This window comes from Physcomitrium patens, chromosome 7 (genome assembly GCF_059467195.1).
Source record: "Physcomitrium patens ecotype Gransden chromosome 7, ASM5946719v1, whole genome shotgun sequence".
NCBI classification, from domain to species: domain Eukaryota; kingdom Viridiplantae; phylum Streptophyta; class Bryopsida; order Funariales; family Funariaceae; genus Physcomitrium; species Physcomitrium patens.
The window spans coordinates 8,346,569-8,370,775 of NC_143416.1; the positions used below are offsets into that span (position 1 = coordinate 8,346,569).

The 24,207-nt window shown below is 35.3% G+C and overlaps 2 protein-coding genes across 13 annotated transcripts; both read right to left on the minus strand.

The window, feature by feature from the left end:
• Positions 1 to 864: 864 nt before the first annotated feature.
• LOC112284796 (uncharacterized) lies at positions 865 to 8,235 on the minus strand. Of its 12 annotated transcripts, none has more exons than XM_090251881.1 (21): positions 8,094 to 8,235; positions 7,458 to 7,549; positions 6,502 to 7,077; positions 6,227 to 6,421; positions 5,913 to 6,086; positions 5,531 to 5,794; positions 5,095 to 5,233; positions 4,722 to 4,919; positions 4,454 to 4,599; positions 4,222 to 4,353; positions 3,801 to 4,058; positions 3,509 to 3,700; positions 3,250 to 3,365; positions 2,837 to 2,987; positions 2,588 to 2,706; positions 2,242 to 2,455; positions 2,018 to 2,146; positions 1,769 to 1,890; positions 1,541 to 1,649; positions 1,206 to 1,342; positions 865 to 1,088 (listed from the first exon to the last, which is right to left on the minus strand). In XM_090251881.1, exons 3-15 carry the CDS (start codon positions 6,997 to 6,999, stop codon positions 2,611 to 2,613), a joined length of 2,559 nt encoding a protein of 852 aa, XP_090108007.1. In that variant the 5' UTR covers positions 7,000 to 7,077; positions 7,458 to 7,549; positions 8,094 to 8,235; the 3' UTR covers positions 865 to 1,088; positions 1,206 to 1,342; positions 1,541 to 1,649; positions 1,769 to 1,890; positions 2,018 to 2,146; positions 2,242 to 2,455; positions 2,588 to 2,610. The 12 variants fall into 12 exon arrangements, with proteins under 12 accessions (XP_090108007.1, XP_024380806.1, XP_024380805.1 ...); XM_024525038.3 differs by having other exon boundaries at positions 5,155 to 5,233; positions 6,502 to 7,183; XM_024525037.3 differs by having other exon boundaries at positions 2,242 to 2,333; positions 6,502 to 7,183.
• Positions 8,236 to 9,017: 782 nt separating this feature from the next.
• LOC112284797 (uncharacterized) lies at positions 9,018 to 11,447 on the minus strand. Its single transcript, XM_024525045.3, has 8 exons — positions 11,234 to 11,447; positions 11,037 to 11,131; positions 10,842 to 10,926; positions 10,474 to 10,556; positions 10,299 to 10,337; positions 9,689 to 9,759; positions 9,399 to 9,513; positions 9,018 to 9,157 (listed from the first exon to the last, which is right to left on the minus strand). The coding sequence occupies exons 1-8, from the start codon at positions 11,343 to 11,345 to the stop codon at positions 9,086 to 9,088; spliced, it is 672 nt and encodes a 223-aa protein (XP_024380813.1). The 5' UTR covers positions 11,346 to 11,447; the 3' UTR covers positions 9,018 to 9,085.
• Between the last annotated feature and the right edge of the window lie 12,760 nt (positions 11,448 to 24,207).

Sequence of the window (24,207 nt, forward strand, 5' to 3'; positions counted from 1 at the left end):
TAGGAGAATATTAAATAGACCCATACCTTTACTAAATAGATACTCTTGATGAAGAATATGTTAATTACAATGAATTTGGCTGGTTTTTATTGCTTGCAGATCCAAAAGTGGAAAAATGAATCTAGAAATCATTATATTTTTTCATGATGGTTAAGATAGTTGGGTAGATTTTATTTTCCAGAAAGATCTGTATGTTCTCAAGACATCAAGAAAGATCTTTCTTTTTTCAAACAGGGAGAAGAACTGAACCCCCCGAAATGTAGAAAACACAAGAACGTGATTGTTGCATTAGAAAGGAATCCAGCGTGAGTGAGAGAGGTGTTCAGAGGTGAAACTTCGGTGTGGAAGAGGGAAATCTGCTGCGCAACATGCGAGCCACAGGGCCTTCAACCACCACCTGCATCATCACCATCAGCATCCTCTTCAGCACGAGTACCGTCACCGCAATGCCATGAGCCAAGTCTGTGTCTGTGTCTGGGTCATCCCTCACGTCGCAGAATCTATGCACAACGTACAGTTGAATTACAGGCGATGGCAGGAAATAAAGTCATCACCTTCTGCCACAAACATACGGCAACAGAGTTGGAGACGTTGAGAATCCACAGATCTCGGCGAAAGGAAGGGGGCATGGCCGCACTGGGAGCTCCCCCGTCTTGCTGATATGCTGCCAACACAGGGGAAGTGGCGTTGGGCCCGTTGAACTCCTCCCTGTCCACTTGCCAGAGATGCGTGAAGGATAAATGCGGAAGCAACAGTACCAGTGACATTGTCACGTAGATGCACAACCATGAAACCTGTCCACACCACGTTACGACCCATTCATTGATTATAAAACGAATCCATACTCATGTCTGATATGCGTCATATCACACCCCGACGGAAGCTCATCTTTCTCACGTTGCAGTCCAGTTCCACACTCACAAGGAGCACCTACCATGAGAAGATAGTTTCGGAAAACTGGCTGACGGAATGTCGATCCAAAAGTGAAAACAACCGATGAAGTGATGAATTGGAAATAGATTGTAAAGAAAGTAACAGTCGTTTCCCAATTATCTCCTAGCTCCCACCACGCATTCCGTTTAGATAATCTGCACGCTCAATCGATGTAAGCCAAAGTAAGGCACAGGATGTTATACAGTGGATACATTCCGTGGTGCGTTAAGCATTAATAAATTTGAGTAGTAGTTAACAAGGCTGGTGCTCACCGGGCAGGCCACTTCACGTAGTCACTTTGGACAGACATGAAGGGGAGGGCACCCAGGACGAACAACAAGTTGATGATCCACAGGCCTAGTACAGATGCCACATTTTGCGCCACCAGTAGGCTAGAGGTCGGCCGATCCTGCAATCCTCACCCAGGGATTTATCAACATAGCTTCACAAGATTAACTGCTCATTGACTAATTCCAAGCGGTGGAAAGAGATCATTTTCGGAAAACAGATATTGAATTTCAACGTTTTCTCCTTAACAGGGATGAGGTTCAATAATCAGCTCTAGCGTACCCATCAACACGGAATTTAAAAGGTCCAAATCTTACACCTTCGATAAGCACGTCCTAGGGTTGCTGAGGTTCATAGTGTAACCCAAGGCCAGCACTGCCACACCGTCAATGAAGATGTAGTCCATTGTGCATGCGATAATCCCATTCCTGTATGACTTCTGAATATTAATGTATAGGCTGCATTTTAAATGCAATAGTGCAGTGTTATAAGCTTCAGAATACTCCCATCTCAGCTTCCAAGTCTAAGGTTAGGGATATGAAAGTACCAGTTGAAGGACAGCTTGAGGATGGAGAAACTCAAGCCGTAAATAATGAGGAACTTATAACACGCGAATGAAGTATGCAAATCTGCTCGACCTTCGCGCACCAGTTCAACCGCAGAAGTAATCTACAAAAAATTAAGTACGCATTGTTGTGGTTGTTTAGTTTTGAATCAACACATTAGTATCAAGTGATGTCCATTTACACTCAGATCAACCGCACACGAGCGGGAACCCTGACGTGGACTCACTTACAGTCTTGGCTTTGGAGGTGAAGGGAGACACCACTGACGCCTCCGCTTCACTAAGGGCAAGTCCAGCATGAGCACAACGCAGAGCACCACAATCGTTTCCACCATCTCCGCACATGCTCACTACTTTCACCTGCTCAGTCTCATCAGGTCCCAGTTAGTTGCAACACTGAAGATGGACACATTGAATTCTAAAAAACCCCATTCCCTCTATGAAAGTGATTGTACCTTATCCGCAGGAGTGAATCGAGAAAAGATCCGGGTATACAAAAGCAGCTCTTGCATTCTCCCCAACCTGCATAGATCATTGAATGCCTTCCCTGTTACAGCCAACTCTGTCAGTCCGGCCTCCAGGCCTTTCTGATGCACTCTAACCATGTCTGTCGTGGATAGAGCCTGGCTACTTCTGGAAGAAATTGTCGCCATAGGTTGCCATTGCAGACTGCATCAAAACGAGTTGAGTGATGAACTTGAAACCAAAACCAAAGTCAATCCAACTTTGAGAACTGTTCTTCATTTGGGGCTGCTAGTTTCCTTTTCCTCCTCACCTTTAGGTTGGTGAACAAGACCATACCTGCCTTCGTCGTTGACCTCAGCTCACAAGACTTGAACATTTTCCGCAACCATTGCACACTCCTTCGCGATGTAGAGTCCACATTGTGCATTGTCACCAGTGACCATCACTGGTCGAACCTTCGAAACAGACATCACCAGGTACTATGGTCACTCGCAGGCAAACTGTGAGGTGATAAATAATGGTGATAAATAAGTAGTTTTTTAACAGTTGGTACAAATCAATCAGGTAGCAATGTTATTTGCACACCTTACCATCACGCAGATCCAAAATTGCAGTATGACTGTCTGATTTAAGCTCATTTCGAAAGAGAAGAAGGGCGATGAAATTAAGGTCGGCCTCCAGATCATCACGAGTGAGAGCGTTCACCGAATCCACGGTAAAATCCTTGCCTAAGCTCCTTGAACACATGAATCGATCGACTGATTTATCCAGCTAGAAAGTGCTCACTACGGATCATGATCTGCCCGACTAAGCACGACATAATGCACAACCAAAAATCTCTAAAAGTATGTCTTCACAAAAGGATACAAGTGCCACAGCTCCTCCATGTATTAGTGACTGCACGGAGAGGCTACATACAGGCAAGGGCATTTCATGAAATTCATCAAAAAACTACACCGATTTCTCAATTTGTCATTCAAATTGCGGACAGCACATACTTGTGACTGAGACCTAACACATAGCAGCCATTGAGAGCATGATTCTTGGCAGTCTGAATGTAGTCCACTGGTAAACTCGCAACACTACTCACTTCCTGAATTTTTTCGAAAGACCCCTGCAGAAAGGGTCATGTACACTAGTTATCGTGAATTAAATGGACACATCAATATGTGAGAGAGTCCTCCCTCAAGAAATAAATGAAGTAATGGATAATCGTCTCCTTCAATTGAGAAACTTTTGCCAAATATTCAGGATTACCTTGCAGTACACATGAAGCTCACCAGTGTTGTCTCGAATTACTACACTCATGGTTGCACGAGGATGCTGAAACTCATTCCGCCTCAAAATAGTGATTGCATCCCCAGTGCACCGGTTGAAAACAGTGGGATATGGCTGCGCAGTAGTAACCCCCTCAGCAAGGTCCCAACCTACGGACGAAAACATTTTTACCTGCATTACGATTCCTCATGAAATAAGCAGCTTTTCGAAGTATCCTTGATATGGGAGAGTCCACGCAAACTCTTCGTGAGCATCTTTGCAGTGACATTACCTCGACTTCATTACCCACAAACTGAGCGCCAAATTTAGTGACGGCGTGGCAAGTGGCAAGACCTTGCAATAGGATATTGGGGATGAGATCGTGTTTCAAAGGGGATTGGGTGGGGCAGAACTGCGAATTCTCGACCCCTCGAAGACCAATAAAATCCAACCCGCCGTTGGTGAGTGTCCCTGTTTTATCAAAACAGAATACCCGTATCTTTCCAGCAGTTGCAATTCTTTTCGCATTGAGGCAGAATATGCCAAGGTTCTACGCAATCATCCACGCACATCAGAGTAAGTTATTTCGACAAGAACCCGTATAAATTCCAACCAAACCAAAATTTGGCAAGGCACCACCATCAGATTTCACATCAACGTTTGAAGTGCAGGGTATAACAATGGTATAAACTGAATGCATGCTGCACACTTACCTTGAGGCGCTCAGATGCATAGATTTGTCCAATCTCAAGGGAAACAGGAAGCAACGGTGACATAATCTGACTGATAATGGCGATGCAGTAACTCCATTTGGTAATCCAGGTGCTTTGTTGTCCGTTCCGGTACTGCAAAGGGTAATTTACGAGTTGGTCTGCCAGCTAAATGTTGCATCGCATTTACAGAAAAAAAAGCATAGGTAAAAATTCTATATCGAATAGTACAGACCTGGAAGATGAGAGACATGGCAAAGCAAACAGCTGCATAACACAAGAGTAGTCCCACTACTATCGGTAGCTCTTCGTCATACTTGAACACCATTTGCTCAGGAAAGAGGATCATGCTTAGCAATCTTCCTTTGGATGTGCTCATTCCTGAAAATACCACTTACATCGTTTCAAAAACAGATAAAATAATTTCATCTCGTGGAAGTGACAATAAATATCACAGCAACAACTAAACATGAAGCTTCCCCTGCCGAGGTTTAGTAACGTGCCTGTCGCTGTAACAATACCCAGTGCTTCCGTGGATCCGTCTCCTGCTCCTGCCTGCAGCACCTGCGTGCCCGAAAACAAGGTGTGGTGCGCTCCCCCAGGACTGTCCGCCTCATAAACGGAGTCATTCTCCGGAGAACTGTACTTGTGCACCGGTATTGCCTCTCCCGTTAGGTTGCTCTCATTGCACACACACACTCCTGCGCATAAACCACCATCATTGCTTCTCCTTTTCAATCGAGAAATAAAGGCACACTTGGGCGAAAGCAAGTTTTGTTTCCGCTTACCAGAACACCTTCTGCTGTGAATGCTCACAGAAATAAGTTTGTAAGATGGTAGTCCATCCTCAATTCAGATTGGGTCAAAAAAGAGTACCTTTTATTATTAGAAGATCACAAGGTAGGGACCAATTGCTGTACACTTTGACAACGTCACCTGGGATTAGGTTGAGAAAATCAATATTCGTCCAATTTCCATCTCTCTTGACTTCCACATTGCTTTCATATTCTGTGAGCTGCGTTCACCAAGAAACTATTTTAAAGTAGAACCGGCAGACTTGATAATTATATGTTAAACCAGAAGTAGAGCCCTCGGCTAAGTCAGGACTTTGATACAAGTAGTGGCTGACTGAATCGAAAGTGCTAGAAAATCAAAACTCCATGCACTCGGAACTGGCACGGACTTGGGCACGAGAAGCTGGGAGGAAACTAACTGTGGTGCTCCTTAATACCCACCTTCCATTGTGGTGCTCAGATTTTAAAAGAATTCTAAAAACAATTTGTGGCATGAGAAGCGTTACTGGACCACACACCTTGGCAATAGCAAATTGGGCTCGCCGACGATTAGCAGTGGTGATGAGTGCAGCAACCAGCACAATAGATAAGAGAAGGGCCCCAACAAAAAGGTAGGAGAGCCAAAGCCAGATGGAATAGATGAGAAACTGGTACACCTTAAACAATGTGAACATCTCCTCCGCAATGGACACCCATATTGCCTCTGGCCTGTATGGCATTTCGTTGGGTCCGATTTTGTCATACCTCGCACGCGCTTCCTGTCTGGACAATCCCTCCGCCACCTGAACCAATGTCAAGTCAAAATGGCTCCTCTAGCATTCCCAAGAATTACTCTAGCTTAATGTGTTCCCAACCTAATTTGATGTTTGAATTGTAGAGCTGAAAGACGAAATTACTGACTTTGTGAAAATCTCGAAACGTATGACCTCCATCAAAGTGCGCCAAGTGAAGAGTGCCGTCCTCAGAAATCAGATGCCTCTGCCCTTTGGAAAGGAAGTGGAGCGTGCCCATCTCTGTCCTCGTCACAGCAACCGTCTCTGTGTGATCCAGCCGTTCATGTCTAGACAACGTATCCTGCAGGCATTGACAATTTAGTGCCACCTTATTAGAAAGAGGAGTTCATCAAATAATAATTAGCGAGGTCGGTCCACATTGAAGAAGCGGACTAATTGTACATGTGATGATTAATGTTAGGTTAGATTGTAACCACTAACCTTCACTTTGCGCACAATATGGACAAGGCTGAGGACTTTGACGGATAGGATCTGCTGTTGACCCTTGGCCCAGACCTGTACTACATGTGCACTAGCTAGAGCACACGGCAATCTGAACCAGTTATGCATCTCTCGTTTGTACACAACCAACACCGTAAACCATATCGCTGACAAGCACCAAAGAGTGAAAAATACCTGATCAGAAACGAATACGTTAGACATGAATGAAAGAGGGCATAAAACATTAAGTTCATGCAAGACAAACCATATCTCACCGAGCCGTTGCGGTCGTACGACCCAAAGATGAAGTAGGTTCCATAAAAGCAGAGATTGTTAATGCCGGTCAGTTGACATGAGTAGTACGCATCCAGCAGCACGACGATGTAAAGACAAATCCACTGCAAGGGTCCCAGAATCAACAAGCACCAGCATATTTCCCCTCCTATCACTTTTCGGTAGCCATCGAATTGCACATTTGAACCTCCCTCACTTTCTTCCACTTCAATCACGGATTCAGCTGCTGCTGATTCCGCCACGCCATTTCCACCACTGCAATCTTGATACGTGTTCTGACTCCTTGCCGATTTGCTGGAGCTAGTCTCCGACAGAGTGACAGGGCTGCATGGATGCTTTCTTACGTGCCATGCCCTGTAAATATGGAAAATTGCCACAGCAACCACCACCAGAAACCAGAAACTAAACACTGCCAAAGGCCTCTCTGTGACATTGATGTAATCAAGACCTTGCACGTTGGGTCTTCGGAGCTCCCACATGTAGGAGGTCCAGTCGGGTATGTCGTCATCTCGAAACAATCTCCTTCACGTCTCTCTGAGAGACATGGGTTTCAAGACCTAGGAATAAAAATATATCGCTAAGATGAATAGGAACATAAATTTCAGCAACAGTTACTGTCTCTGACGATATGATTAGCAATCAACATCAATCTTGTGTCCAAACCTGTCCACACAACGCAATGGATGACCATGAGCATTTGGGATATGAGTTAACTGCAAGAAACGAATTCCATTTGACCAATTCTGTGAACGCCCTTAATCAGATACTTTCATGATCCACAATCCGTCTCCTCAACAAGTCATATTCAATGTAGTCAAATTTAGGTGACAGCAAGAAGCATCAACGATCGGACCAATTGAGGTGAGTTTTCAAAGACGTCAGAGGAATTTTATAGGTTCAAGGAGGAAAATAGTTCAATGAGAAAGTATATGCTCACCACTGCCAGTTTTGATGTCTAAAAGCCATGATCTCCTTACTATCTATGTTGTGCGGAGCACGATCGTAACAGCTTGTTGAACTACTTTCAGACTGCAATTTCATCCAGGACATCGTTTTACTTGAGGAGGCATAGCCAGAGAACGCTCGCAGATTCTACATGTGAATGACTAGAGTTTCCGAATGAAATATTGCACGAGAAAACCATAAGAAATATTTCAGCCTATTCATATTTTACGTCTATGTGCCCGAATTTGGAAGCAAATCAACAGATTCATTTTACAATCCGAGAGTACCCAATGGTAATGAAAGTACAGAGGTCATTGACAACTCCTGTGAAGAGAGGACACCAAGCAATAGTTCCAGCAATGTAAAAAAGTAACTTAGGATGTCACCTTTGCTGAACCGAGCTCAAGTAACAGTTCCCACTTAAGTAAAAGTCATGTCTCATCACTTATCAAACAAAATTAGAGCAGTCATTAATTTTAGACGAAAATGATATTCTAAACTGGGAGCAAAGTCTACCTACTATTGAGTGACTGTTCCGTCTACTCAGACTCGAAAGGACATAGACAGACAAATATCTAGCAAGAACGAACTTTGGATGATGAGAATAGGCCGCCACAACAACACTTACGAGGTGCAGGTGATGGCGCTGCTGCGAACGATTCTGCTTCTTCTCCACCTCTTCCTCTTCCTCCTCCTCCTGCTCCTCCTACTCCAAGCTACTACGTGGAATGGAGTGTCCAAGTGAGGGGTAATACTCGAAGGGGTCGGCAATGAGCAGGGCCTGCTCTGGGCCAGTTGCCACCCTCACCCTTCAACCGCAGTCAACTGAACACACGATGGAAGGGGAAGGTGATTGATTGATAGAGATATTAATGGCCACCCACCCTTCCGTAGCAGTCTTTTGGTGGAATCCCACTTTATGGGTACATCGCATTTTACGTCACGACACGAAGTCATCTCCTCCTCCTCCAAGCACCTGCCGTCTCATATATGAAGAATAAAAAGGAAAATTTTCTAATGAGAATTGAAAAAGTCACAAAGCAGTGTGACTGATTTTGAGACTTCATTTATAATAATACTTGCATTAACATAAATAAGTGGAATAATCAGACATACGTAAAAATCAACAGTAAGTGATATTAAAAAAAACTTTCTTTGACTTACGGTTACAATATCATATGTGAAAAGTCATAAAGTTGTTGTAGGTAATAATTAGTGGAATTACAACTTTATCAAAAATGATTGATTGTAGATATCAAAACAACATATTCCAAAACTTTAGGTGTTAGAAAAGTTTTGTGTCTTGTTCTTGTGCAACTAGCCAGCTATGTTGAAAAGTAAGAGTTTCTTAATGCTAGTCACTAAAGTTGAGGGTTTATTGGATGCTAATTAAATTTATACAACATATGTGTACAATAAATGATTTGTGACAATTACTAGATTTTATTTTTATTTATGTTTAAATATTACAATACTTGGTGAAATCAAATAAATAAAAATACAATAGTAACAATAGCACTTCAATCACTAGAAGATGCATTCCGAAACCACATTGCGTGAACCGAAAATGTAGATTGAAATAACCAAGATCTGCATACAATTTTATACATATTCCTCAAGCTACTCTTTAGGACCGCTAGTCTTGGAGGGGCCAGCGCGCTCCACCATCACATCATATAGCTGGTTTCCATTCTGCACGGTGCAAAAAACCAACATATGCAAATCATAAAGTGGAATGTGCTAATAGTTGGTGCAAAGTTAACGAGAGTGTGTGCATTTGAGTGATGTGCAAGATTTGGAATTTTTATGGTGTACTAAAACTTCCAAGAATTGAATAGGCAAATTATCGAGAACATTAGTTATTTCATAAATTTCCTTACTGCGGAATATTACGCCAGCAAAGATCAAACAAAATTTCCACGGAATTACTTACGAAGATAACTGGGAAGAAGTGAATCTGGCCTTCTGGTTTTGTCTGAGTCTCCTTGAAGTAAACAAGTACGGGGAAGATTGGCCACCACAGCTCCCAGTTCACAAAGGATGAATAGCTGACAGAATGATTTTCAACAACATTTAATGAACATAACAAAATAAAGTACTATACGCACTCTAGAAGTTTCAAGGAGTGTCCAGCAATTCTTAAATAACCCGAGTTCAAATTCCATTGAAAAAAATTGGAGTCCTAGGCATATGCACAATATCACAAGGCAGACATGAACTCACCTCCACCTATTCTTGCCTCCAACGAAGACATTCTCACCCGATTCATCCAGTTCCTTTCCAACCTTCACTTCCTGCACATGATCGAAAAAGTTCCCCATGAGAGCTCTTAGAGGTACAAATCCTGATGCGTGCATTATGAGCTAGAATGCGAGTGGGAGGGAGAAGAATAAGAAGTGCTTTGCCTCAAACAGAATCCGCTCTTTCGAAAGTGGTGCTCCAAGTTAAAAACTTCCGACCTTCTCAACCGATTTTCGTTTCCTTTTACCCTAAAAGTCTATTGATTTTAAGTTCATGATGTCTATGCGTGAATTTTAATGAGCAGTCTGTCTTTGAGTGAGCACTCATTGGTGCGTTTTCGTATGTACATATACATGTTGACAATAGCAATAAGTACTTTTCACAAGTTTGATATAATGTGTTCCAATACTTAACGTCGCTATACCAGTTCTAACTATGTTGAGTGAAGATAATACTTTATGGACTTTCAGATTTCAAAAAAATGAGTTGCTGGTTGTGAACTCAACAAAGGTCCACTACAACGAGGGAAGCGAGAAAGAAAGAAACCCCAACTGCGCCAAAAAATAGGTATTTATGAGTATGAAGCACTTACCAAACCTTCATCGTCAAAGACGAACCTCACTCTGGTAGTCTGTCAAGATCATGAAACTCGAGAATGCATTATATTAGTGAAGTGACTTTTATGACACAGCCAATGCCAAGCTAGGTAAAAGAATAATCTCATCCAGTTTAGTTTCAAGTGATTTTGACGTGGTAAGAACCAACACCTGGACTAAGAGGAGCAAGCCCAGAAGGCCAATTGGAGCTGCAGGAAGCAAATTGTCTTGGTAGAGCAGTGCTCCAGCCGTTCCTACGCAATTCAGCATAAGAATGTGTATATTCGCAGTCAGCTATTAGATCTAGAGGAAAAGGGCCAGAATATTTTTTTTGAGAAAAGTCGTGTTGGAAGATCAAAGGAGAATATGCTCGGACAGAGTGGGATAATAATTTAGGCCTTTGTACCCTCGAACAGCGCGTAGAAAAATGATGTCCTCAACGACATGCTTCATAGCAGCTTCACTACCAGATACTTAACTCAAATAGGTGGACATTGGTGTCGAGAAAAGATGAAGAAATACGTGGAAAACATGCATACCCAGAAGAATTATAGGGATCCGGTAGTCAGGGTCGGGGATTACGGTGGCCCGAGTAGTTTTGGGCGTTGCTTTGCTTTTTCCAAACTGTAAGAAGCATAATTCAAGCTGTGGTCACAACCGCACCTCCAAAGGGGTGACACGGAAGGCAAAAGAAAAAAGAAGGAAGCAATTAAGATGATGGTAGGAAGACGTACAAGGGCAGTGGTGGTGACATTGCACTTCCGGTGGTGATGCAGCGGTGGCAATGCAAGGGCGGGGAGGAGGGTATGATAGCGAGGCAGGGGAGAAACTGCATCAAAGGAAAGGAAAGGAATGGATGAGGTAAAGGAGAATTCGATGGATTGCATTGGAGGATGAGGAACAGAGGAGGAGGAGAGGAGGGGATACTTACAGAATGTCGACGAAGGTGAACGGTTGCAAGCGGGAGGCAGAGCGGCTGCTCGAGAGCCGCAGGAGCGCAACGAGGATGAGCCTGCCAGTGGCAATGCCAGTGCCATTGCCATGGCAATCAAGACGCAACGCAACGCACAGCACAAGCAGAGAGAGAGAGAGAGAGAGAGAGAGAGAGAGAGGAGCGGAGCGGAGGGAGGAAGCGAAGGGCGATTGAAGACGTGGATAAGCGAGTACCAGTGCGGCAGTGAAGCAGATGTGCAGAAAGGGACAGAATAGTGTAGAATGAAAAAGATGAGTAAGGCGGTGATGAGGCAACGTAGCGGCTCTGCACTCTTGGTGTCCAGCCTCCTCGAAGAACTGTGTCCAGTCTGGTAAACCTCCCAAGTCAATCGACTGGCTCCGCCATTGTGGGCCGTCTGTGTAGCTACCGCTCAGATCCAATGTCAATCGCTGATCGGATTTTTGGGAACGCCTGAGAACGGAGGGAGGGAGCGCAGGAGAACCAACTGGGCCAGCAGGTGGGAGGGCGACATCACCTAATTAGCATGTATTCCTTGAGTACAGTACCTAGTCCTCACTGCAAGTCCAAAGAAGCACACTATACGAATCAGGCAATTAATTGGTTCCAAGACAAACCATAGTTTGAAATGAAACATGGATGGTATTATAGATCAAGCAGAACATTGCATTGTACAACAAAGCTGAGGTTCACAAACTCTTTACGTGATAGCAACCAATTGAACTTGGGTTGCACACTTGAAACAATACAATTGGAAGATGTAGGATGGGGTTGATTTAAAGGAACAGTGCATTGTATAGCAAAGCTGAGGTTCACAAACACTGTACATGATAGCAACCAATTGACCTTGGGTTGCACACTTGGATCAATACAAATAGAAGATGTAGGATGGGGTTGATTTAATGGTGGCTTCAACCCCTTCCCATAAATGTGGTAAGTCAAACATTAAAAAAATCTACACCTTTTTATATTAAAGACCATTCAAATGGAAAGTTGTCTTTTTCAAAATGATATTTACCATTACACCAAATACATGAATAGTAAAATTTAAAAAAATACTTTATTTATTTGAAATTAAATAGTATTCATCAATGACTTTATTTTTGTACATGATATACTACGTGTAGTTGAGTTGTTATATATTATTGGAAAATAAATAATATTTTATTAAACACAAATATATTTTAGTTTGGTATTAAATGAATTAGGATAGCAAACAAAGTAGCTTGTACTTTGATACTTGATTGTATTATTATTACTTAACTTTAGAATATCAAAAACTAAATTTAAATAACTCTATGTAATTTGTATGAATAATGTTACAAAACCTTTCTCATAATATAACAACATAGAAGATGAAAAACTTATCAAGCTTATTCTTGTGAGATTTCTTTTTTTAGTAATATCCATAATTAATTGGAGAAACAAACAAGTGTGATTACTAATAATTTTTTGAAATTAGGATCTAGTAGCATATTAATGTCAATCCAATTTGCTACAAAGATGCATTTGAATGAAACTCTATAATTACTGAGGACATCATCCAAGTTCCTATGACAAGCAACAAGAGCAATATTAGCACATCTTGTCTCCATCTTCCATGAATGGGTCAAAGAGCAAGATATTCAAAATGATCTTTTGAACTTGCTACTACCTTTTGAGATTTTTTAACTACACCATTAACAGACAAAACAAGCAATCAAAGACAACTCAACTCAAACTCTCCTAAAAGCTACACCAATATTGAGCATTGATGTTCTAAGCAATCCAAAACCATGTAAGTGAATAATCTGATATTCCCTCCATATCCGAATTCAAATATATTTTTTTTTTTATATATTATCTCAAAACATATAGGACTTAAATGAATTAGCCAAAATAGATGTAATAAGGAATTATCATAAAACATATATCTCCAAACTAGATATCTTATATTTTTAGGAACATAAGCTACAAAGAATAAATTTGTTAGCAATTCAAAATAAAGTATGGATAAATAGAAGGATTTTTTTAGATAAGAGGTAATGATAGCTTATAATAACTGTTAAAAAGATAATAGTATTAATAATAGAGGACTATGTATATAGATAGCTCTTAGAATCAACCACCTAGTATTATAAGCAGATTACGTCTAATCTGATAGATCATAATTAGTGAAAATGTAAAACCTTCCAAGCAGTGATTTGGCATTGCAGAATATTTATGCCCCATAGTTAGGGCCAAAATGATATGAACTATAGATAGAATTTCTAGAAATATTATCAAAAGATTACAAATAAGTATTAGCTAGCGATTGAAATTTAATTGAACATAACTCAAATAAATCAAATAATCGAGGTTTTATCATATTGAAACATGAATACAATTTTTTTTTTCTTATTCACAATGACCTTACAAGTTGCTGATCCATTCCTTGAATCCAATACAATTTGCTATAATTGAGAAAGCCAACAATAAGTAGGAAAGAAGTTAATAAAAAGATTAGATTGGATCTATATATTTTCTTTTATTAGATTAGTTATTATAGAATAGAATATAAAATCTAAGGTGATACCACCTATTTAGATCATTATCTAATATAGAGATAAATAATATTAAAACAAAAAAGAAAACAACAATCCACATACATGATAAATGCCTATTATTAATAAGATCAAAAAGTATAGGAATGTATTCAATATATCTAAGTCGTTCATTATTAGCTACTATTTTTTGATAAGTTGAGGAGATATGTTAAATTTCATAAGAATATTAGCATTTATAAATCCAATCAACGTAGGATAGAGAAAAAAAAAATCTAAATAAAAACTTACAATAATAGTTATGGCTTTTTATATAGACTTGAATAATACAAACAACCAAGGTGAACTTATATGATAAATAAACAAACTACAAGATATTTAGAAGCATAAATGCAAGGGCCAATATTTCTAAAGAAAATTGAAATGGAAATAATAGAGAAATGAAGGCTAAAAGGATTTTTTTAGAATCTACAAAGAACACTCCAGTATAACAAACATCTTGATACTTATAAATTCTTATGAGTAAATTTATTATAGTTAAAGAATACTATCATTCATCAATACCAAATTTTATGGAAAGCTTTATAAAAGTAGATAGTCATCATTAGCAATGGATAGTATTAGTGAATACAAATCCTAATTAATTAACAAAGCAATTTGAATTCTAACGAAAAAGGGTTTAAAGCCAATGCAAAAATATTCTTCTTAATTACTTCAAGTGAATACAAATCCTAATTATTTTCTTATTTTTTTTTTTATAACTTCTATTTTTTTTTCTAAACCCTAATTCTAGGCAATAATTGCTATGCTTGAATCCAATACAATTTATTTAATTGTAATTTTTGATCTAACCATGTAATTGATGAATTTTTTTGTAAAATATTAAAAATTTAAATTTTACTAATATGTAATTATAATACATTTTTTATATGCTAAATTTTTTTTAATCCAATCCAACTTATAAATTATAAGAAAAATACAAAAGAATCATACTGGTGTTCTTTAGCCGCTAACTTAAAAGTTAATGATGAAGTTTGAGCAATAATTTTTCTATCTCCAATTGTTAATTTCATCTCCAAATTAGTATATAGCTTGATGTGTTAGTTTATTAAAATCATGCTAGATTTTTATTTGTTGCAATAAGTAGAACTTTAGATATCACCAAAATCCTACTTGATTCTAAATTTCCAACTTCTAATACCTCCTTGTGCTAATCATTGAATATCTTCCAATTACACTATTAAAATAATACAAAAGTTTAGATGCAATTAGCACATCTATTGAACTACGCATTGAAAAAATTTAAACTATAGATGTTATACACATCTTATAAATCAATTGAAAGTGCTAGCTCTAATTTTATTGTCTAAATCCAAAATTATCAATACAAATCCTAATTTTGTACAATGATTGAAAAATCATTTCAAAATCTATAAAAATAAGCTTTAAAACTTTAAAATAAGCTTTAAGCCAATTTTTTGATTCAAATCTTCAATCTCCAAAATTTCCCCTACTTTATCCTAAGTAATCATTTTAGTGGCTAGAGGTCTGATTTTGAACTCAATCCACAAATGATTGTCCCTTGGATATCAATCCAATCTTTCTTAGGAATATTTTAGTACAATCTTATCCTTAACTTCATCTTAGAATTGACTATAAAAAAATATTTATCTAATCTACTTCATTTTTATTAATTTATGGCCTTTCTAAGGTACTAGAAGAGTTTTTTATAATCTAGAAGGTAAATTTTTTAACCAACCTTTAACTTGTTAGCTATTAAAATAAAAAAATAAACTAAGAGGCTTTTATAAAAACCTTGTTTAAATATCTAGAACTATAATTGAATCAAGATAATAGAATATAAATCATAATATTATTTTTGTTTATATTTTTACCATATAGTCATGTTACAACATGACATTACAATGCACAAAGACAAGTCTCTTAGACCAAGTGGAATAGTCTTAGAATTTTATCTTCACTTTTGAAACTTATTAAGGCATAAATATTTCAATATGTTAAAAAAAAAATTATATAGACACTTTTTTCTACTTGACCAAATTCATGAGGCATTTATTTAAGAAAAAAACATTAAATACTAGCAATAATAGAAAAAAATGAGCTAAAATCCTATCAAGTTTGTACAAGGTCAAATGAAAGAATATTTTAAATGATTAAAGAAAATATAAATAATTCAATCTTATCTAGTTGATATGGCATAAATCTATTGAAATAAATACATAGAAGAGTTAGATTAGTGATAATGTGGATTAAAATTATCTTGTTTATCTTGAAACAAAAATAAAATAAAATAAATAAAAATAAAAATTACCTTGCATTGCTATAAGAAATGCAATTTGGTAACTTGAGTGTGTCTTTCAATAAAATATCAATCTGCAAGTCTAAATTGGTTAAAACTATTTCTAAGTATACAAATTTAATAGAAACAAATGAAAATATAATGGCCTTATAAAGTAGGATATTGAATACAAAAAGTAGTGATCATGAAGCAAATCTTGTAAATCATCCCGTAACTCACTAAAAAGAATAATGAAATGTCACCCATGCCTTCAATATTATATAAAAATATAATATATTTTCTATAGAATCTCTCAAAAATTTAAGAAAATTACTCAATTATGGCTTTTATTGTGGTGAATTATTAAATGGCATCTATATATCAAATACAATAATATATTATTTGATGTAAGGCATTGATCAAAAGATAAAAATTACAATATGATGTGGCTTCAATGTGATATAAGATGAAAGATTGATATAGACGGCAACATAAGATAAGTTTTAGAAATATTGTCATAGACATATAATTAAAGAAGATTCGAGAAGATTTTAATAGATCTTAAAAAGATTCTAGAAGGTTCTAGTAGATTCTAAGAAACTTTTAGATGATCATAAGAAATCTTGGAAGATTCTAAGAGGCTTTAGATAAATTAGGAAGTTCTTAAAGAAAGATCTTAGGCTTACTTTGTTTTCAAGCTTCATGAAAAATTTTCAAGAAGCTTCCTAGGACCTAATACATATAGGAGTCAAGACTAAGAAGATCCTCAATCTTGATAACTCTCTTCTTGTGGTCTACTGAGGACTTTCTTGCCTTGTATTCAGTTATTATTTTAATGTCAAACTAACTCTATTTCTTGATCTTAAATCCTTCTCTCACATACGATCCGTAATAGTTTGTCAAGACTACCATAAAATAATATTAGAAGCTTGGTCTTTTTTTACAAAGCATGGATTATCCTTCTTTTTGGAAGTACCATAGTATTTTAGAAGTTGCAAATTACCCTCCCTTAGATTAATATTGTTCTTTTCTTAATATTCTTTATTTTTCATAATTTTTTTTTATACATAATGGTCAAGGAGTTAAAGTGCCTCAACCACCACATCAAATGGTAATAGAGGTTTCAAATTCTCAAATGACTATATTTGCTTCAACAAATATAGGAAGTGAATGCATTCAAGGTAATGATCTAACAACAATAATAGCAAAAGAACCAAACATCAGCCTTTCAGAAAAATTTGATGGTACCTGCTATCATATTATAATACAATTATATAGTAAAATTATAATTAAAATTGGATTTTTAATTAATATCTAATTATCTTGGTTCAATAATAATTCAAGGTATCTAAATATGGCTTTTATAAAAGCCTCTTAGTTTATTTTTTTATCTTAATAGTTAATAGGTTGAAGGTTGATTATTACTTTTACCTTCTAAGCTATAGATATTCTTTTATTACCTTAGAAAGACCATAAATTAATAAAATATGGTTGGAAGAGATAAATAATTAATATGATTGATACTAAGATTAAGTTGAAAGAAGAGTTGGGCTAAAAAATCCTTAAGATAGATTAGATGGATATTCAAGAGTCAACCGTTTGTGAAATAGGATCAAAATTAGACCTCTAGCCACTAAAATGACTACATAGGGCAAAGTAGGATTTGATTTAAAGATCAAAGATTGGAATTTCAGAGCTAGATTGGAACTTCTTTCAAAGACACAAAGTTGGCTTATATAGGATGTTTTTGGAATTTGCAATTTTTATTTAAAGTTAAGAATTGTATTAGCAACTTGGGATTTATGCAATGCAATTAGGGCTAGCACTATTGGTTAGTTTGTAAAATTGGTGTTACATCTATAGTTCAAATTTTGATAATACTTGGATAATTAGATTTGCTAAGTGTATGTAAAATGTTATAATAATCCAATGGTGCAACTTAGAGATATTTAGGTTTTGGTACAAGAACATATTATAAGTTGGCAATTTGGAGTTAAGTAGGATTTCTATAATATTTGAAGATCTACTAGTTAGATCAAGGTGAAATTTAGCATAGTATTGGAAGACTTGAAGATCAAGCTACACATCAATTTTGAATTGAAGTTAATAGTTGAAGAACGAGAAATCATTACTGGAACATTTGCATCAACTTTCAAGTTGCCAGCCAAGTAACATCAGTGTGATTTTTGGGCATTTTCTCACAATATATAAATTGGATTGGAATGAATTCTTATCAAGCACATAGAAGACTTATATTCGAATTTGTGTGTAAAATTTTGCTCTAAGTGAACGGTTAGATCACAAGCAATAGTTTGCTAAAATTTATTGATTAGGATAAAGGTTTGTAAAGAAAGTTAAAAATTGCCTAATTATTGAAGTAATAAGGCAATTGGAATTTATGTATGGTTGAAATTACTAAGAAGAGTGTTTTTGAGCACTTTGTATTGGATTTAATCACTTTTGAATTAAAGTTTAAATTACATTCTTCTTTTCATAATGAAGCATATTAGGATTTTTTTTGGATATTTTTTAAAAATAATTTCACCTTCTACAGCCAAATGCGTGGTGCATTACTAAATAGGACAACACGTAATATGATACCACTCAAAATTTTGTGGATTTGTAAACCAAGTACAACTAATAATCTTACTTCAACCTCAACAATATTCTACTGAAGCATCTCGTGTTGGTTTAGTTGGAACCTTGCTCTCAAGTCAAGCTTTATCTTGGTTTGCTCCATTATTTGAAAAGAATTCTCCTATATTGCACAATTTTGAAGCATTTTTGGTAGTATTTGTAGAAGCATTTGGTAAACATGATAAGATTTGTTCTTCAACAACTAAAACTTAAAGCCTTCCACAAAGAATACATTCTGCATCAATATATGCCTTAGATTTTTGATAATTAATATGTGATATAAATTGGAGAGAAGGTGCGTTGATAAGCGAATTTCATTGGAGATTAAGAGAAAATATCAAAGACTTATTGTTGTCTATACCAGATGTGAGTGGTTTTTTTCTCCCCTCACTTAGGTCCAATTTAATTAAATTGTAACTTAGGTTAGAGTCCAATATTAACTAATGTAGAGATATAAATCATAGATAAGAAAAATAAAAATAAAAATAAAATGATATAACTATCATAGTTTATCCAAAATAATACATCTAATTTAATTACATATTTTTATGATTTATTTTTTAGCACTTGCAATTTATTTAGTTAAATGCCTCCCAAGACTTACTTGATTAAGCTTAAACCCTGAAATTTTTAAGTTAGTAAAAAAATAATAATAATGATTGGTACCACACTAGAGTGCTAGTCTAGGGCTTTCCGAATTATTATCAATCATACCAATTAGAGTTATATCCAAGAAGTTATCCATGGATGAAGTTTTGATGGCAAAACTTCATTCAGAGTTGGAAATTCTTTAATAATTAGCTTCAAATATTAAAATTCAGTATTAATATGCAGTAAGTTTTTCTAAGATAAAAGAAAAAAAATTAAAAGATAAAAATAAAATAATAATCAAAATTAAAATTTAGAGATAAAAAATAAAAGTTTTAAATTAAGGTTAAAAGTTGAATAAAAATGAAATAACCTAAAGGTTAAAAATTGAAGAAAAAAATTAAAATCAAAGTTAAAAATTAAGTAAAAATAAAATAACATAAAAGTCAAAATTTGAAGATAAAAAGGTAAATTTAAAGTTGAAAGTTGAGTAAAGATTGAAATAATATAAGATTAAAAATTGAAGGTGAGAAGATATTTGGAAGTTAAAATTAACAAATAATTACCAAGACAAGGTAAAAGATTTAATTAAGTAGTATTAATTAGAGGTAATAAGATGAATGAAGATTTAGTCTAACAATATATGCACTAAAATGTGTGATTAAGAGGTGAACAGGGCAGAAAAACTTACCTTGAGTATGTCGAGTGAGTCGAGTTGATGACAGCAAATCCTTGTTGTTCAAAAAGTTGCCAAAAATTCTCCACAAGTCTTATGGATTTGAATTTTTTTGTGGTTGGATTTGACTTAAGCATGCTCTTATTGCCTAAAGCTCGTAGTGATCCAAGGTTTGACGTTGAAGTTATGAATTTTTAAAATAAGATGACTTGAACTACCAAGGTAGCAGACACCTATCTACTTAAAGATCCACAAAAATTGGCTAATGATTCAAAGTTAAGAAATCTAATTGTTCCTAAAACTAAACTTAGCAAAGCTTCTTTTTCAAAAAAAATCAATAGGAAAACATTAGTAAACACTAAGATATATTTTTTCCAAGTTAGTTGTTCTAAAATTTTCAGGCAATAAATCCCTTTTACCTAGAAATTCATCAAAAAAAATTATTGCTCAAAAATTGGTAAATTGATTTTTTTAAAAGAGTGCATTCATTCCAATAAACCACATTGAGGTTTATCAATGATACAAACCACATTGAAGTTTACTCGTGGCTTGTATCATTAGAAAGCTGGTGACTAGAAAAAGATGTATATAGAATAATTTTCAAAAGAATAAAAAATTGAGTGATTGAGAAGAAAAATATCGAGGCAGTGATAAGGTGGGAGAAAATTCCTTCAATTAAAAGCTTAGAAATAATTTGACAGGGCTTTGCCTTACAAAAGGGAGAAAGAGAGAGGGAGCTCCGCCATCCAAACCCTCTTAACCAAGTAGAAAGAGGCCCAAAAGTGGCGGACACATCTCCAAAATCCAAATCAAAAATTCCTAACTAAGATCAAGGGTCGACAATGATCCTAAGCCTAAATCCGATTTCAAGGCTGAAAATGCCTACATCTCAAAAACTAATGCCTTTTTGGCAAAATTAACACCATTATTGTATCCAAAATATATTTTTACCTTGAAATCGACTATTCACAAGCTCAAATCTAAGTTCTAAATCATTAAAACTTATTAATTTGTTAATTGAGTTGTAAATTTTAACTAGAATTCTAATTCTAATTATCTTAATTAAGAGATCAGCAAGGATTCTTGCCATAAATGCCTTCATGATCACCATTCTTCAATTTGAACTCCCTTAAGCACAAACTCTTAGTAAATCACAATCCCTAATTTCAATTTGGCCTTGAATTAATACACTTTTGATTTTTAATTTATTTATTTATTTATTTATCCATTCTTCGATTCCAAATAGTGATAAAAAATTACTATGAAAGGAAACTCTACCATAAAAAATATTTCGACTCTATCTTTCAAAGATCATCATTTAATTTAACTATTAGATTTTATAAATGTTAATCCATTTAAATTACAAAATGGAATTTAAGCTTCAAAATCTTGAAATTAATTAAGAAGATAGAACAATTAGATTTGAGGAGTTTTCTAACCATAGTCAAATTAGAGATTATCCTTGGAGTTGAAAATTAAGATTGTGGATTAATTCAAGATATAATTTCTAAGAATTAGAAGAGAAATTCTTCTAAAACTTTAGTTTTGGTACTAAAAGAGAATTTAAACCAAATCAAGAAAGAAGTCATAGATCTTTTTAATTTATTTTTCTTAGAATTTTAATAATCAATAAATTTAATAATTAAAATTATTTATCTATTTAATAATCTAAAAATATGATAAAATTCATAATTAACTAAAAAACTAATTTAAATCTATTAATTAATTATCTTAGATTTAAAATTAATAAAAATATGTTAAAAATTAAAAAATTAATTATAACTACCATTGGATCTTTTAATTGTACTCACACACGGTGACTACCTGGGATGACTCAAAAAAGTAAAAAACTCAGAATTCACTGTTATTAGAAGTACTAGTTGCTTTATCTATTAGGCCACATGGTCTTAAGAAGTTAATTTATAGTTGACTAAGAAGAAAATTTGACTTAGACTTATCTACCTAAATTAGATTTAGCTTGGATCTATAGAAAAAATATAGAAAAAAATCTATTCTCCTTGGCTATAACCAATTTGAATCTCGAGCCAAAAAACATTACAAATCCACCTTTCACCTTCATCGGAGTGAATTCAGACTAAAGAACAATAGAATTTTTAGAAGAATTAAAATTTGATGAATTAGATTATTAATGTGAGCTTGTGTTAGTATAAATCTAAATAAAGGATTCTAAAAGCTTATATAATTTGATCTAAATATACTTACTTAGAAGGATTTTACTATATCCATTCTATAGATTTTTTTTTATTTTTTATTTTTTATTTTTTTTTGCATTCTCATTAGCTCACAACAAGACAATACCAATCTGTAAAGTCACAAGATTTGGATTCAATCTAAGTCTCAACTACCTTCTTATATCTATAAGTTGACATTGTTGGAGACTATTCTAAATTATTTAATAATAGTAGGTTATTGGCCAACTTTAAATGTTAAAACTTCTAAGTCTCTTATAGTCATGGTGAATGTCCACATAGAAAAATTCCAACATTTGAGTTTAGCAAATGATTGATAGATGCAAGGTGGTGGTAACAATCTAATCTTTAAGCTTTATATTCCATGTATCTATTCCTAGAAGTGCAAGTTGAAAAGTTTTCTTTATTTAAGGTTTGTAGTTAAATAGAATTATTAAAAAAGACTTCCTTCACCAAAAAGGGACCTAACCAAACTGCATCAAACTTATCTGAAAAGTCAAGCTTCTTAGCATCATGAAGTAGAACCAACATGCTATGTTGAAGAATCCAATTTTTATGTCTTTTATTAAAGGCAATTTTGTGCCTCCTTTGAATAGCCTCTATATGTTGGATACTCATCCTATGTATTTCATTTAAGTGCTCTAATTTTTTTAACAAATCCTTCAAGGATTTATTGTAGGAGAGTCTCTCATTGATAGTAATCCAGAGAGATGGAAATTTCAACTCAATTGGTAGAATGGCTTCTAACCTGTAGACCAATGATAAAGATGTAGCTTAAGTAGTAATCTTGAAGGTGGTTCTATAAGCCCACAAAGCAGCAGGGAGTTTGATATCTCAATCTTGTTTTGAATCCACCATGGTTGTTTATAAGATATTCACAAAAGTTTCATTTATTTTTTCCATGTGGCCATTGGTTTGGAGGTGACAAGATATTATCTTATGATGGTTAATTGTGAACCACTTTGTAACCCCCTCTATTACTTCATTCAAGAAGTGTTGACCTCTATCACTAATCAATATCTTAGGGCAATCAAATTAAGTAATGATCTATTCAAATAGGACGTTGGTTGTAATCTTAGCATCATTTGTTATTACTGCCTTGGTTTCAATCCATTTGATTAGATATTTGGTGGCCATAATAATATGCTTTTTATTATTAAAAGAACTATGATAATTTTTTTTTGAATATAATCAATTTTTTATTTTTCAAAGAGGATTAATGGTAATGATGTTTTTAAAGGTGGATTCATATGAAGGTTAATTCTTACATATTTTTGACATGTATCACATCATTTTGCATAGTCATGAGCATCTCTAAATATGTTAGGCCAATAGTAACCAGTTCGAAGTGTCTTATAGTCTATTAACATGCAAAAAAAGTGACCCCTACATACACTATTATGGCACGCAATTAAAATGGTTGGTATTTCCTCAACAGTTACACAAAATCAAAGAATGCCATCTATTCCTCTCTGGTATAATTTGTTTTTTATCACCACAGATTATCTACTATTTATTAAAATCTTTCATCGTTCATTCTTAGATGGATTCTTCGGTAATTCTTAAGTTGTCGAAAATTGGATGATATGGAAGTATTACACCGGAGTAGATGAGATAGTAAAGAGGTGTTCAACTACAAGGCTATCATCCAAAGGGATAAGATTAAGATTCTCTAACAATCGTGACAGATGGTCTACTCAATTATGCATTCTACTAAGCTTGTATTCTATGGTATAGTCAAATTCTTCCAATAGCAAAATCCATTGAGCTATCCTTGTACTTAAATCCACTTTGTTGGCTAAGTATTTAATGGCCATATGGTCTACAAAAAAAACTACCGGATTTAATAGAAAGTAATGATGAAATTTTTTCACCAAGAAAACCATGGTCAAACATTCTTTCTCAGTTGTATTGTAGTTTCTTTCTGCTGCATTGAATTGTCTACTTGGATAAGCAATAGGATAGTCTCTTCTTTTTTCACTTGATGATTGTCATAAAGTACTATCTACCACAACTAATGA